The 16,714-nt window shown below is 30.3% G+C and overlaps 1 protein-coding gene across 1 annotated transcript; it reads right to left on the reverse strand.

The window, feature by feature from the left end:
* Window positions 1–2,125: 2,125 nt before the first annotated feature.
* Window positions 2,126–4,452, reverse strand: LOC107021567 (peroxidase P7-like). Its single transcript, XM_015222253.2, has 4 exons — window positions 4,172–4,452; window positions 3,029–3,220; window positions 2,784–2,949; window positions 2,126–2,706 (listed from the first exon to the last, which is right to left on the reverse strand). Exons 1-4 carry the CDS (start codon window positions 4,376–4,378, stop codon window positions 2,312–2,314), a joined length of 960 nt encoding a protein of 319 aa, XP_015077739.1. The 5' UTR covers window positions 4,379–4,452; the 3' UTR covers window positions 2,126–2,311.
* Window positions 4,453–16,714: the final 12,262 nt, after the last annotated feature.

The following is a 16,714-nucleotide window of genomic DNA, read 5'->3' on the forward strand; positions in this document are numbered from 1 at the left end:
ATAAATATTATAATTTAAAATAAAAAATTAAAAAGTAAAAGACTTTGATATAACTATTTTTAGCTCATTAAGCTGAAAATCAAACAAAAAAATTTGTAAATTTTTAAAAGCCCAACTAAGCAGGCCCATTAAAAAAACCGAAATAACAAAACCGAACCGAAATAATAAAAACCGAACCGAAATATTTCCGTTCGGTATTCGGTACACAATTTACAAAAACCGAAAACCGAAAAAACCGGAAAAAAAAACCGAAACCGAACCGAAATACCGAATGCCACCCCTAAATACGTGGGCTACAGGCTTGCCGGGCTAGCCAAATTTTTAAAAAATTATATATTTTTTGATTATTAATTTAAATTATAACTTATAATTTTAAAATATTATCATACATATCGACAAAACAATATTACATCATGTTAATGTTACTACTTGTTAATCAAATTCACAAATAAAATTATCTTTATAAAATATTTATTAAGTTAAGTAACCATTTTCAAAAAACAAAAAAAAAATTATTAAGTTTTTTCAACTAAAAGTATAAATATTTAAATGAAAATATTAACCTAATTGTTTTGAGTTTGGACTCTCTTTAATTTTAAATTTTAATATTATATTATACTTTTTAATTAAATTTTATCTGCCCACGAGCCGACCCTACCAATATTTCTCAAGCCTCTCAAATCAACAGGCTTATGCAGGCTGGGCTAAAAAACTCTTTTCTTAAATGGGCTCCAAAAAAACTTAGCTTAGCCCTACTAAATTTCGGATTAGGCCAGGCCGGCCCAACAGGCCTAACCCATATTGACGACTCTATATATATATTTGATACATTACATATATGACCATTTCTCTGTTGAATTTTTTTTTATTGCTTCTACAGTTACGTAATTAACCCTGAATAGCAGTTTGTATGATTTTTTCCAAATTTTTCGACGCCATTGCCTATTAGCCCATGCCATCTTCATGTTGTGTGGAGCCCAATATGATACCTCTTATAACGATTGTCTAGAGTTCAGGCCCATGTTCTGTACGCTCAAAAATTTTGACATGGAGTTGGGTCATAAAATTTCACTTAGCATTTAATAGCATCTTTATGTTGCTTCACTCTATAGTTGATACATTTTCTCAAACATACCTTTAAATTAATAGAAGGTTAAATATGTTGAGTCATTTACTTGGAATTAATATTCTATTTCCAATTCGTGTTTGTCTACTATTAATTGAAGTTACTATTGCTATAAATGGTAAATATTTTTTTATTATAGTATATTTATGTAAGTTTCCCTATATATATATATATATATAATATCTTTTGATAGTCATTATTTTCTCCCAAAGAAAACTAACACGTGGAATACGTTTCAAAGTATATACTATATGTAGAAGTCATTGTTTAGAAAGTAGATTTCAATTAACTTAGTTAACTGTTTTAAGCTTTTTGGTTTTAGGAGATTAAAGTGACTTATGATTGTTTTGCCCAATTCATTATTTATCCATATTTATATTGGTTAGCTTAATCCATTTTCAATCCGTACAAAGGGCGGACTCACATGGTCTTTCATTCGAACTCTCTCGACAAAAAATTACATAGCATATATAAGGTACATCCATTTTTCGAACCCCATGTTTACGTTAAAGTAAGCTAAGAGGGAGAAACTTCTAAATCTTTCTTTATGTCACCTCCTTCATAATCATAGGCACTAAGAGCCCGTTTGGCTCAGCTTAAAAGCTGGTCAAACTGACTTAAAAGCTGATTTTTGACTTATTTAGCTGTTTGGCAATACTCAAAATAACTTATTTTAAGTTAAAAAAAACTTATTTTAAGCCAAAAGTTAAAAGCTGGGGTAGGGGTGCTTTTTTTTTTAGCTTATAAGCTGTTTTAAGTTGACCACATTTTTATCTTTTTACCTTTAATATTTTAATATAATCTCCAAATTACCCACATAACCCTAACATCTCTTTCTTCCATTTTTCCCTTTTCACGTTTGGCATAGCAACTTCAGCACTTTTATCCAAACACATAACTGCTTATTTTAAAAATAAGTTTCAGCACTTTCAAAAGTACTTTGTTAAAGCTGCTTTTATTAAGCCCATCCAAACGGGCCCTAAGAGTATCCCCGTTTTGTTTTAACAAAGAAAGTTATTTTCATATAGTATCATATATAAAACTCAAATACGATACAAATTAGTGGCACTTGAAGCTGTGACGGGTATATAACAGCCATTGAGCCTACAAATCAAGCAACAAAACAGTGCAATTCAAAATTCAAAATAGCAATCTCCAAACACACTTGAAATTAACACAATTAAATTAGTTGATTCTCCTGCAGTTCTTCCTGATCTCTCCATTAGAACCAGTGAGGGGACGAATATCACCCATCTTAATCATGGCAGTCACAAAATCAGAGATGAAACTGCTGGGATTGTTACTGTATGATTTCACAATTGAATCAACGGATCCTCCATTGAAAAGCTGCTGATCAGAATGGAGCAGTCCCTTTTTGTTAACAAGGTTTATGAAGTAGTGATTGTCGAAGCGCGTAGGAGTCTGTAAATCAAGAGGTGCCAAATTGTTATCCCCTGATCCTGAGGCTCTGGGGCAATTATTTTGCCTGGTTCTCGCTAGTGATGCGTCCATGTTTTTGGTCTCATTGTATATGCGTCCCCTGAAACTTATGCACCTTGCTTGTCCAATAGTATGAGCTCCTATATTAAAAAAGTTAATTTCGTGTCCAGTCAAATTAAATTAGAAGAGAAGGAGCAGGAGTAGTATTGAAACAAACCAGATAAAGCAACCATATCCTTTGTAGAAAGGCCAACAGCGGTGAAGCTAGAGATTAGACGGTTAAGGTTAGAAGTTGGGGTAGGAATGCTGCTATTGGCAGCGCCTTGGCTTGCTGTCCTCGCATCTCTTCTTCCCAGTTTTACATCCCAATTAGGTCCTCCAAGCTATATTTAATACCATCCAACAATTTTTATTTATATTTCATATTAAATGCATAAACAAATATGTCGATGAACAACTTACAATTACAACAGAGTCTCGGGCGGTAACAGCCAAAATATCAGCACAAGAGACCACACCGGGGCACACTTTTTCAACAGCAGATTTGATGTTGTCAATTACTTCAAATCCTCTGGCGGAATTGAAATTGGGTTGTGCCCTCTTTTCTCCTGTGAAGGTTGATGTATCGTCCAGGAACAGTGATCCATCGCATCCCTGTAAAAACACAGCGCCAAGTCAAAAGTAAAAAATAATTATATATATATAGAGGGCCCGGAAACCTTTGAATGCCTGGAGACAGAAAAAGACATAAGTTGTCGAACTGTCTCACAAAAAAAATATCATTATCAGTAGTCCTAAGACACTTGGCAACAGAAAATACCAACGATTTTGGAATTATGCAAAGTGAACAATATAACACTCATCTTGTTTTTGATAGATAAACTTTTCTACTACATTTTATAATGAGGGATTCGGAAACGGACACTTTTAGTCCTTGCGTTAAGGCTAATTTCTTATTTTAGTTCTTCTGCTATTTAATTTAGCATTATTAACCTTCAATTATATCAAGTGAGTGATTTTAATCTTTCAACTAACAGACCCAAAAAAATTAATAGAGAGTTCACTGCTAAAAGGGGTAATTTGGGTATTTTAATGTTATTGCTTGAGAAAATGGAAAACTTTTTTTCAAAGATCATTCGTTGCATAATTTATCGTTCGTCGGCGTGAGAGGGAGGTTAATGCCTATAAAGTTGGCTTTGTTGACATTGTAGCTCAAATCGATTGGCTTGTTCTTCTAGATAGAGACAGGGAAGACTTAGCTTGTTCTTCAAAGAGAGAATTAAAAGGGAAATATTCAAACTATCCCTTTTAGCAGTGAACTCTCTGATAATTTTTTATGAATCTGTAAGTTGAAGGATAAAAATCACTTACTTGATATAATTGAAGGTTAATAGTGCTAAGTAAGATAACATGAGGACTAAAATAAGAATATACCCTTAACACAGGGACTAAAAATATCGTTTTCCCTGAGGGATATATCAACTTTAAGTCATAAAATCGATGATTATATTAAGCTTTTTTTTCCGTATATAATAAAATACCATGTTCTAAAACAACAATATTAACAAAAAAAGGAGTGAAACTGAAGAAGGTAGATTAGATTACATTAACGAAGCAATCGTGGAAGAATAGGCGAAGGAGGGAAGCACCCATTCGGGTTTCCTTCTGAATAGCAGAGTTCACCACAGATTTCACAGTTTGATAGAGCTTAGGACATGATTTTGAGTAAAATCCAGTGGTGAGTTGAGCTGAGGAACTTCCCACTAAAATCACTAGGAAAAACAAAACTATGGCACTCTTAAAACAAGCCATATTATTGGAAGAAATTTTCTTAATTAGAACCTATTACTTTGAAAATAGAAACAAGTGTGGTGTACACAAGATGATGAGAAAAATGAGGTATTTATAGGGAAATTATAGAGACTAGAGAATGCTTTATCAAGGTTATTGTTCTAGGCAGGTTACCTAACACAAAGACTCCATTGCATGTCTTTTTACGTTTGACAAAGAGGAAGAAAAAGCAAACAAATTAAAACCAATAACATCAATAAAATATAGAATCATTTTGATTTTATTAAAACAAAGGTAGTTATAAAAGTAGGACATTTTTGGGGCTTGTTATCATCTTATTAGTCAAGAAAAGGGGACCCAAAGAAACCAATTATCTTATGATTGTTTGGTGATGAAGAGGAGACATGAGGACTTTCTTAACATAACCAAAATGTAAAATAAATTCATAGACTTGTGAAGGAAGATTACGTAGATAATATTAATTTATTTTCACTTATACAATTGTGTGGATTAGTCGTGAGGCATTCACACACTAGGAACTTGCCTTACATGTTTATTGTTTGAACTTGCCTTACATGTTTATTCCAAACAATAATGTATTCATCACATCTTTCACATATAATGATGGTATATGATACTTATTGATTTTAGGGAAAATAATTTTTAATACCATGTTATTGTATAAATCCTATTTTGATCCATATATTATATTATCCATCTAAGCACATTGACCTTTCAATAAAGTAATTTATGTTTTTCTAGTCTTTTTACTAAGGGACCCAAAATAGAAAGCTGGATTTATAACTTCACGAAGGGTTATTCGGATATTTAAATTTTCATTGTGGTTGTACTCCATAAATCTCTTTCTTGTATTGTTCTGCTGTGTTGGTTATCAGAAATTGTACACAATAAATTGAAAATGAACAAAAGATTAACTTAAAATTTGTTATTATTTTGTTATTGTCAAAATATATTCTAAGTTTTCCCCCAATTTTAAGCTTTGTTTCGAGTACAACAAAGCTTAAAGTGAAGTTTGCTTTTGAAAAGTTATATACATATGGAAAATTATGTCTAATTAATATCCTTATACGTTAACTTTGACTTATTGGTTACTTTTCTTAAAGTGAAGTTTGACTTATAATTCGTTGCTTTTACCAAAAGTTGGAGAAATTAGCATGATATTGAAGTTATACCTACCTTCTTCGTTTGCGCAAGGTTTATAGTTCCAAAAATCGTTACTCTCAAACACAAGAATATAATCATTTCATTGTGAATTCACATTGGAAGCTTCTCATATTTTTAGGGATCTGCATATTACTTAAATCTAATTTCATTGAGAGTTTCATACTATATAAATTCACCGTCTTGTTTACCATTTTTAAAAAATAAAATAATATTTTTATTTATAAAAAATGGTACAGTTAAATTTACATTTAAGTGCGCGATAGTTAAATTTACATTTAAATACGCGATAGTTAAATTTACATTTTAGTGCACGATCGAATATCTTGCATCTGACTCTGGCTTTGGCATAAGTTAAGCGTGTCCTTGTAGGGATATACCAGATAAAAACTTAAAGCAAAGAAAGGACATACTTTTAAGTCCTAAATATATTTTTTTGTCTTCTTGATTTTGTGGCTCATATTACGATAGTAGCATAATTAGAATCGACTTAAAGACCATATGTGACACCAAATATTAGTTGCATCACTAAATTGAGGTGCATCAAATATTGAAATATGACTCACTCTTCCACACGTTCATCATAGGAAATTAAATTTAAACCCTCATAGATTATTTCTTGTTCCAAAAGAGAAAAATAATATCATGAAAATAAAATTGATATTCTCAATTTATTGTGTTAATTCAAAATGATGTTTGTATTGGTTTGAGTTATGAGATTAACTTATATACGGACTAATAAATAAAAATCACATATTCAATTAAATGTCTTATAATTGTGATGTTAGTTCAGTGATAGTTTTAAGTTTAAATTAAAACAAGCATCAATGATATATTTGATTCAATAAGTGGAATAAGAACGTTTTTGAGTTATTTCTGATATATTAAAAATATTTTTTTTAAATCAAATAAGTGAATGAAAGGCAAATTCAATATAATAGGTGAACCGGCCTTCTTGGTCTAAGTGGTTGACTGGTTGAGGAGTTTACTCCTGACCACCAGGTCAAGGATTCAATGCTGGTAAAGAAAAAATAAACGCCAAATACATAAACAAATTCCTAAACTTGTTAGGTTTTTTCCCTCAGCTACCTCAACTACGTCATTTTTCTATTGATCATTGAACCACACATAATTTGTTCCTTTAAAACACTGTTAGTTGATTTTGATCGGCTTTTCTATTGTAAATGCCTTCAATTGTGTTCGAATGTAATAATTTTGATTAAATGAATGAAGACAAACCGTGTTAATCTCATTTGTTTTCTAATGTGTTCAAATGACTTAAGTAAAACACAATTATTCTCGAACATTTTCACTATCAATTGGACTAATGAGTTGTGGAACAACATATGTATCCTCTATCAATACCCCTCAAAAATCTGGTTCCACATCAGATATCGGTGTTTGTTTAAACGGAACAAATTATGGGGGTTCAATGATTCAATAGAAAAATGACGTAGTTGAGGTACCTGAGGGAAAAACCCCAACAAATTTAGGGATATGCTTATGTATTTGGCCAAAAATAAATAAATAAGCTAAGATATTCTAAAATACCTTTTTTTAAAATAAAAATAAAAAATATAATTGGTGAAAGAAAAATATTTTTTGATCATTTTCTAATTTGTTAAGACATTATTTTAAATCATTTTTCAAAATAGAAAAGAGCCAAAACGCGCTTAAACTATCTCAAAAGGTCTAATATATCCTCATCCACCTAATTTGCTGAAAGTACCACGCTCATCTCTTGGTTTACTTCTACCGTTATAACTATAACATACCTCAATGTTGTTACAAATTCATGTAATTGTGGATGTATCTCTTAGTTTATTCATAACGTAATGTATATATTTATTCAAGTTATATTATCGTATTTGATTAAAGAATATAAATAGATGTTTTTAAAATTCTATAAAAAGATAGTATTTTCACCCTGTGAAACACACTTGAATAGATTTATACTTTCTAGCTATCACCATTTGTCTCCTTATATAGTTTAGTATTCTTATATTTTCCTAACAATTGAGACACAAATTTATTTTATACTCAGGTATAATTTTTTAGTTCATAACAATTTCATTTAATGAACCAATCAACGACCTTAAATTTATCAGTTGTTCTTTTTGTCCATTACTAATTTATTTTTTGTTTTTTTTACTTTTACTGCTTTTATGGTGAAAAAAAAAACTATTTTCTATGTTTTATCATAAGTTGAATGAATAACTAAAAATATATTTTTATTTCTGTTAATTTTTTGTGCTGATAAATAAAATAAATTTGTATGTTTTACGAAAAAGTTAGAACGTGTTGGGTTTTAATATGAAAAAAATTTAAAACTATCAAAGACAATAGACATGATAAGACTCTATAGTTATAGTTTTGGTAATTCTACTTCATAGCTATAGTTTCGTTTGTTATGGAGGTTGCAGTTTGTATATTTTATTTACGAGTTACGAATATACAAACAACATAAATATATACAAATTTTGTATTTATATATTTAGAATTTTTTGAGAACTCTGTTTGTATATTTCACTAGCTAATATACAAACATTGTAATTTATTATAGTTATGATAAGCATAAATATATTCTAGATTATACAATTAGAAACTTAATTATACACTATACATATATAATCAGAAATCAAATTGTACAAATTTTAATTCATACAATTAAAAGATCGAATAACAGATTTCTGTTAAATATAACCAAAGATTTAAAAATAACCAAAACTATGATTATATTACATCATATATACTCTGGAAGTCTGCTGCTTAACATAATTTTCTATTTTAATTTTGTCCTATAGAAATAGTATACATAATAAATAATAACTAAATATTATATCTTTGCATAAAACGTATTTAAGCCTCAATTGAGTCTTCAAAAATACAAAAAGAAAACTAAGGCAAGATAATTTTCAATTCCTTTTAAAAGTAAATAAATAAAAAGGAGGTTTAATCCTAAATGGTCAAAAGAATTAGATGGAAGGTCAGCAATTACGGCAATGATTTTCTACGAACAACAATTAATGGAATGATAAATTTACTTATCTAGTTATCTTTAAAGCACAATTAGTCCTCTCAATTTTTTTTAACAATTATTTTATTTTTGTCTTCATATGGAGAAGCAAGAATTAGTAGCTTCCTTTTCTTTAATTTCAAATTAATATCTCTTAATCAAAGTAAAGCACCACCTTTTGATCTATACACTGAATATTGAATTGAAATAAGTGAAGCATACATGTCATTAGCATAATGCACAAAGTAAAACTATTTGTGCTTTATCAACAACTGCATTGAATACCAACGCTTTGAGAATAAGCGTTGTATAATTGCTCTCCTTTTAGTTTTTTAGTTGTGTTTACACTTTATTAAGGGCCGGTGTTTGGTACGTAGAATTTTTTTTTTCAAAAATGATTTTTGATATTTTTATATTCGGTTGGTTAAAATTTTGAAAGATATTTTTTATACAGAATTTTTTTTAAAAAAAACAAAAAATATAATTTTTGTAATGAAAATAGAAAAAATAAATTTAACAAATAACGTTTTACATTAACGGTATATTTGTGTTCTTTCCATACGCCAATACACGTATACCTCTTCTTTACCCCACGGTGCGTAGCCCTGATTCCCACCGTCTCCAACCCTGTCATCAATACTTCTACCTCTGATACTATTGTCTATATTATAGAGTATATAAATATTTTTAAAATAATATTTTTATTTATATATTGAACTTGATAAAATAAAAATAAAATTAAAAATTTTCGTATAGAGCATTTTCGAAGGAAATATTTTCCTTCTTGCTGGACACACTCAAGTGACTATTTGTTGTGCTTATAGCTTTGTTTTATATATAAAAAATCATAAATTAGGAATTACATACGATTTTCACTTATTTTTTTTCTTTTTGATTTAAAACAAGTCTTTTAAAGGTTTTTTTTTCAAACACTAAATATGCTTTTAAATTATTTTAATATAAAACACTTAAAATAAGTCAATTTAAAATATGCTTTAAGAGCAATTTTGCAATGTGTTTCCGTCTTGGAAGAACAAGAATTATATCAATAGTAACAGTAATTTGGTGAATTATCAGATGAATTTTGTGAGGGGCTCGATTAACTAATCAAAACCTAAGAAATTTTTTCCCCAATTAGTCGGTAAATGACGTAGAAATTTCAAGTTCACGAATATAGTAATTTGTATGTCATTATCTCTTTAATGATCTTTGATTACCTTTTCTCTTTTAATTCCCCCCTCCTCTCTTCACGTATATTTCAAAAATTTATAGTCAAACATAAAAAATTACTTGTCATCTTGAAAAGGATGACATATTTGATAGGATGAAGGTCAAAACTACTATAGTCTAAATATGCAATAAAACGAATTGTGTCATCCATTTCGTATACACAAGCTTGAATAAAGGTATGACATATTAATTCATTTGACATATTTTAGTAGGGCAAATAACATTTTTAATACCTGAGTTATTGTCTTATTTTGGTTTTGATTGTTGAGTTATTTGGCTAGGCACATTAAATCTTCAATAAGTTAAATGTGTGATTTTGCTCCTTTAAGCTAAAGTCTATTAAATGATTAATAGAATCCACGTTTAAAAAACATTAAAAAAAGAAACAAATAAAAAGGGAGATTTGAATCTATTTTCTCACATCATCACCAAATTGAAAAAAAAAAAAAAGAGAAACAAATATAAAGGGAGATTTGAATCTATTTTCTTACATCATCACCAAAGCTTACTTTTAGAAATATAGATCCAGAAAAAGAATTATATGATATAATGATAAATAGTTCAATCAACAATTGAAATAATTTATCTCTTGAGCATGAAAGCAAAACGAAAAAATTAAGTGAAAAACTTATGACACCAATCTTCTTATTAATAGTATGTTAACAGAATAAATATTTTCGCAGCTAAACAAAATAAAGTTGAAATTTGATAATCATCCAGAGGATTAAAAAAATCAAAATTCAAATCATCGCACTAAAATGGAGGCAAAAGAAACGGAGTGTTATGGATTTATGATTCTCATTGTTAGATCACATAAATGAGAATTTTAAAGATCGACAAAAGAGGAACAAGTTGTGTCAACATGAACTTATATTCCGAATAGGTTAAGGAGACAGTGAAGGCGGCAAATAATTAAATCGTGTGGGTGTATTTTAAAGTACTTCCAAATCCTACGAGGAGTAGGAAACACTACAAACTCACCAAGATCGAATCAAAGAAGGAAGGGTATGTAAGTCTATATATAGAGAAGAGTTTCTCTAAAAGACTTGCACACTTATAAAGAGAGATAAGCAAAAACATAGTTATTGAGAGAGTTCTGATTGATTATTTCGAGGTGTTATGAAGAACGTTTGGAAGAATTTATTTCGTGAGATTGAGTGAAGTAGTTTTTAGGTTGATTACCTAGTTTAGTTTGAGCCTTTAGTTGGTGCAACTTGAAAAACTTCTGGGAACATAAGCCTTGGAAAAATTGTGTTTTTTAGTTACGAAACTAGAGTTTATAATGACTTTGATTACACAGTTATGTACTCTTTTCTAGATCAAAGTCTGTTTTTATTGAAGTTTGAAGTTACATACTATTGGGCTGTTTATTTACTATGTTGCTTAACTTTAACTATCAATTTAGTAAGCAACACATAATTCATACGGGTTTCTTAAGTGATTAACATATGTTATCCAACAAGTGGTATCAGAGCAGATCATCTTAACAAAAGTCTATTAATTCAAGATAAGATCATTATGAATTCTGCACATTCTTTTGAACAAAGTCAAGAACAACACATCAATAGGCCACCATTGTTAAATGGTCAACACTACTCATGGTGGAAAAGCAAGAATGGAAAACTTTATATAAACGAAAGACTGTGAATCATGAGTTTTTAGAAATTTTTTATAAGTTTACCATTTTATCCCTCTCGATAGTTGCCCCTGTCATTTCTGATTAGTTTGTGAAGTTGATTTGACAATTTAGAACTATTTGTTTAACTATAGTTAATTAATTGATGGGTAATCTTTAAATAATTGATATAGTGGCTAATGAGCTAAGTCAATAATTTACTAAAGAGTAAATTTTAAGTTTAGCAAACATAAAAATCATATTTGTATGTTACAGCTATAGTTTGTACAATTGCGCTCCATAGCAAACTTTATATTTGCTATGACTATTAATCTATATATTTTGGTATACATATACATAAAACATATATATTTGGGTCTATTTGTATATTTTGGTATACAAATAAATCCAGCATTTGTATATTTCGGTATACAAATGGGTCTTATATTTGTATATTTTGGTCCATCCATATACTAGGGTATATAAATGGATGACAACAAACATGGAATGTTTGCAGCGAATTACAAATAAAAGAAATTATAACTATAAGCCTATAAATTTTAATTTGAATTAATAATTTTGTATTTTATATAATTTTTCCAGTTGACCCATATTTATTAAAATAAGTTACTAGAGTTTGTCACTTTTAGTACATAATTATTTATTGAGAAAGAAAAAAAGAAAAGAAAAGGAAAGCAGAAACTCACATATGTGAATGGTGTGGGAGCCATCGATTCTTGTTCAGGCAAGGGATCTTCCGTATTTAAGTTATGAATCATGATTGTTTGGATATATAATGTATTGATTAGTATTAGACTAATTGAAATGGCAAACTAATTGAAATTGTGAAGTTGGGAAATGGGTGTACTGCCTTGGTTGAGGCAGTGGGGACAAGATCATGATGACCTATTTGCTTGAAGTCATTAGTAAGGTAATGATTGTGGATTAAGGATAGGATCAGGAATGGATAATAGTTGACTCGATGAATTAGGTAGTTTTTGGAAAATGTTGGTTTGGTATGTAGTTCAATGTTTGAACTTTAATTTTGATAAATTAAGACAATCATATGCTTAAAATTTAGAGAATATGAGAGTCGACATATTAATTGACATTAAGATTAGGAATTTTATTATAGATTTGAGGTGAGTTTTTGGGACTAATCTAGACATATAATAGTAGGGGTTTTAGCTTTGAAATTTTATTGTGATTATTTATTTGAATAGATTGCATTGATTTGGAAGCCCAACGAAAGGGGAGGCAAGTTCAAGTCCCAGAATAATTGTTTGATTATTTGAGGCAGGTGAATTTCTCAACCCTTATTAGTGTATGAAATTTATTTCCTTGTGGTATGTGTTGAGGAGTAATGAGGCTCAGTGATGATGGATTGACTTGTTCATATTTAATTAGTAATGAGGAATTGGGTAATAAAAAGGTAATCTGTTGTACTTTGATGTGTGATGTGTTGAGAATGATTGTAAAGATTCATTGATTTATTGTTGATCTTGTACCACGATTGTGTTATTGTAAACTGCATTGATATCAAAATGATCATCTTCTTATTAATTGTGTAAACATGTCATTTGCAATGATTCGAAAATATGATTATGAGAAGTGCTATGTGAATAAAGAAAGAGTAATAAATTAAAGAACATGTACCATTTTGAGGGACGTGTCGTGCACCACAACATATATTATGATTCCAGGGATGTGTCGTACGCCATGATAAATTCCATTATCCAAGGATGTATAACATGTCATGAAAAATTCTATTATTGAGAGACATGTCGCACGCAGTGACAAATTCTATTATTGAGGGATATTGTCGCACACGGTGACAAATTCTATTATCTTAGGACATATGCACGTCGCGACGAATGCATGACTACGAGACAACATGTGTGTATCAGTAAGCTAGACATACATCACCATTCTTGACATTGCATTTCATTATATTGCATATATTTACCATGGTAAATTTGTATGTGATTTTATGTGGATCTTGTGATTGATGGGTTTATCTAGTGTATTGTTGTTTTGAAATTATCCCTGTGTTATACTTGATTTATGAACTATTTAAATTGTGTACTGATAGGTTAGGTTGATTTTATACATGTTGGTGTGGAGGTTCAATTGGAGTGAAAGGGGTACTCATTTTCTATATTCTTAATACGATATTTAATATTTTATTTGTTGAGTACTGTATGATTTGATACTCATTCCTTCTATGCATATTTAATTACCCTTTCCTATATGTGTTAATATGAACACACAAAGCTAAAATGGTAGTATGATTTGTCATTATAAAAAAAGGAGAATTTGTTAGAGCACATAAATGAGAATTTTGGAGTTCGAAAATAGGAATAGATGCATGGAACAAGTTGTGTCAACATAAATTTATATTCCAAATAGGTTTAGGAGAAGGTGAAGGGAGCGAATAATTAAATCGTGTAGGTGTATTTTAAAGTACTTGCAAATCCTACAATGAGTAGAAAGCACAAGGGTCAGTAAATCTATATATACATAAGAGTTTTACTCTAAAAGACTTGCACACTTACAGAGAGGGAGAGATAGATAAAACCCAGTTAGTTTTTGAGAGAGTTTTGATTAATTATTTTGAGGTGTTGCGAAAATTGTTAGGAAGAGCTTATTTCGTGAGATTGAGTGAAGTTGTTTTCAAGTAGTTTAATTTTCTAGTTGGTGCAACTTTGAGATCTTCTAGGGATGTAAGTCTTAGAAAGTTTGTGATTTTTAGTTACGAAATTGGAGTTTATAATTCTTTTGATTGCATAGTTATATAATTTTTTATAGTTCGAAGTTTGTTTTGTTAAAGTTAAATACTGCTTGACTGTTTATTTACTATCTCGCTTAACTTTAAACATCAATTTATTAAACAACAAATAATTTATATGTATATATTAAGTGATTAACGGAGGCCATAATTCCAACACTCAAAGATCAACCATGATGCATGATGAAGCATAGGCGGAAAGGAAGTAGTTCAGATCTCATTTTTGTACTATTTTAAAGAACTTTTTAAAAGTATTGTTTTTAACTTCAATTTCATTAACTATTAACACCCATTGGCTTAAAGGAGAAAAATAACACATTTAACTTAATTGAAGGTCTAATATCCTAGCCAAATAACACAAGAATCAAGATCAGAATAAGACAATAATTTAGGGGCCAAAAATGTTATTTGCCCTATTTTAGCATATCCTTTCTAAAGTACATTCTAGTATATTAATTTAAATTTAAGAGTAACTTTCACATATAACAAACATAAAAATTATATTTGTATGTTAAAATTATAGTCTGCATAATTGCAACCCATAGCAAACATAAGTATATTTTGCTATACATATACAAAAGAAAGTAGTTAAATATTCTATTTCTGTTTCGGCATATATATACAAAAGATCAATTGTATACTCTGTTATTGTATAAAGCGACAAAGAGAGAAGACAAAAAAAACCTGGGCAGGGTAATATCATTTTTGTATAATCGTAAATGTATAGGACGAAATATATGCATTCGTATTTGCATCTACAATTTTCTCTCACTTTATACAAACACAAATGCAATGTATACATTGTGTTTGTATAATGTGAGAGATGAGAGTGAGAGTGGCGAGTAAGATCAGGGAGAGGGGAGAGAGAGAAATGAAAATATATGTATATATACAATTTTATCTTTATACAAACACAAATGCGTTTTATACATTTGTGTTTGTATAAAAGCGAGGAAGGCGAGGGAGAGAACGAGAGTGGCGAGCAAAATTCATCACGAGAGAGGCGAAATAACAACAATTTGCTATGGTTACAATTAAATTAAACCATGCTTATGTCATTTAATTTGGATTAATAGTTTCTATTATATACAATTTCAACTTTCACGTATAGCAAACATAAAAATCATATTTGTATTCTATAGTTATAATTTGAATAATTTCGCTCCATAACAAACATAAATATGTATATTTCGCTATACATATACAAAAGAAAGTAGTTGTATATTCTGTTTCGGTAATCTATACAAAAGATCAATTGTATAATATGTGTTTGTATAAAGTAGGAAAGAGAGAGACAAAAGAAAACTGGACAGAGGAAGATCGCATTTGTATAATCAAAAGTGTATAGGACGAAAATATATGCATTTATATTTGTTTATATAATTTTCTCTCGCTTTGTACAAACATAAACACAATGTTTACATTTGTGTTTGTATAAAGTGAGACTGGTGAGCGAGATATGGGAGAGTGGCGAGCGAGATCTGGGAGAGTGACAAGCGAGATCTGGGAGAGGAGAGGGAGAGAAATGAAAAAATATGTATATATATATATATATATATATACAATTTTCTCTAGCTTCATACATACACGAATACATTTTATACATTTGTGTTTGCATAAAAGTGAGAGAGGTGACGGAGAGAACGAGAGTGGAGAGCGAGATTCATCAGGAGAGAGGCGAAATAGCAACAGTTTGCTATGGGGTACTTGTAACGACCTGTTTAGTCATTTTGAGCAGCAGATTTTATTTCTGGGAAAACTGTCTAAGTCGACGGAATCCACGACGGACCGTCGTGGGCACGACGGACCGTCGAGGGAGTCTCGTTCCAAAACACTTAGAATTCTGAAATTTGGGTACTGAAATCGACTCTCTGAACTTGGTGACGGACCTGCAGGACGAACCGTCGTGGTCACGACGGACCGTCACAGACCCTTTCGTGGAATTGAGTCTCTGAACTCTGTGACGGAGCAGCAGGACGGACCGTCGCAGGCACGACGGCCCGTCACAGGCTGCGTAATCCCAGGCTGGGTCGGATTTCTGTTAAGTAATTTAAGGGGCGTTTTGGACTATTCCTGCTTTAATTATAAAGTTAGTGGGTTAATGTTAATAAGTTTAATTACTTGGGGGTTAAAAGAGGTAACCTTGAGTTAATTAGTGGGATATTATTGCCATCTTTTTACTTAATTATATGCTAATTAGGGTAAAAGAAAGAGGGTTTAAATAAGAAAAAGAAAGAGAACAGAAAAAGAGGGAGAACGAGTAGAATTGAGAGAGAAACGAACGAAGAGTAAAACACAAACTTTGGGGAATTTGCTTGTTTGATTACGAATGCTCGGTGGAGGTAGGTTATGGTTTTTATGCTAATTCGTAGTAACTTTTAATAGCGAATGATATGTGTTGGGTAGTATTATAACCTCTTCTATATGCTTAATTGTGTGCATGCATGATGTGATTTTATATATATAATTATGATGAAATTAGCATGATGAAGCTATTGAATCCCAAATCTTGAAGAACCCTAATCT

The sequence above is a fragment of the Solanum pennellii genome, chromosome 6 (genome assembly GCF_001406875.1).
Source record: "Solanum pennellii chromosome 6, SPENNV200".
Lineage (NCBI taxonomy): Eukaryota > Viridiplantae > Streptophyta > Magnoliopsida > Solanales > Solanaceae > Solanum > Solanum pennellii.

Bases quoted from the DNA above. Each gene is read 5' to 3' on its own strand.
- LOC107021567 (XM_015222253.2), bottom strand. From the start codon at position 4,378: ATGGCTTGTTTTAAGAGTGCCATAGTTTTGTTTTTCCTAGTGATTTTA. The intron at 3,221-4,171 runs GTAATCTAATCT...GTGTTTTTACAG, and splicing joins TCCACGATTGCTTCGTTAAT to GGATGCGATGGATCACTGTT. The intron at 2,950-3,028 runs GTAAGTTGTTCA...TATTAAATATAG, and splicing joins CCCGAGACTCTGTTGTAATT to CTTGGAGGACCTAATTGGGA.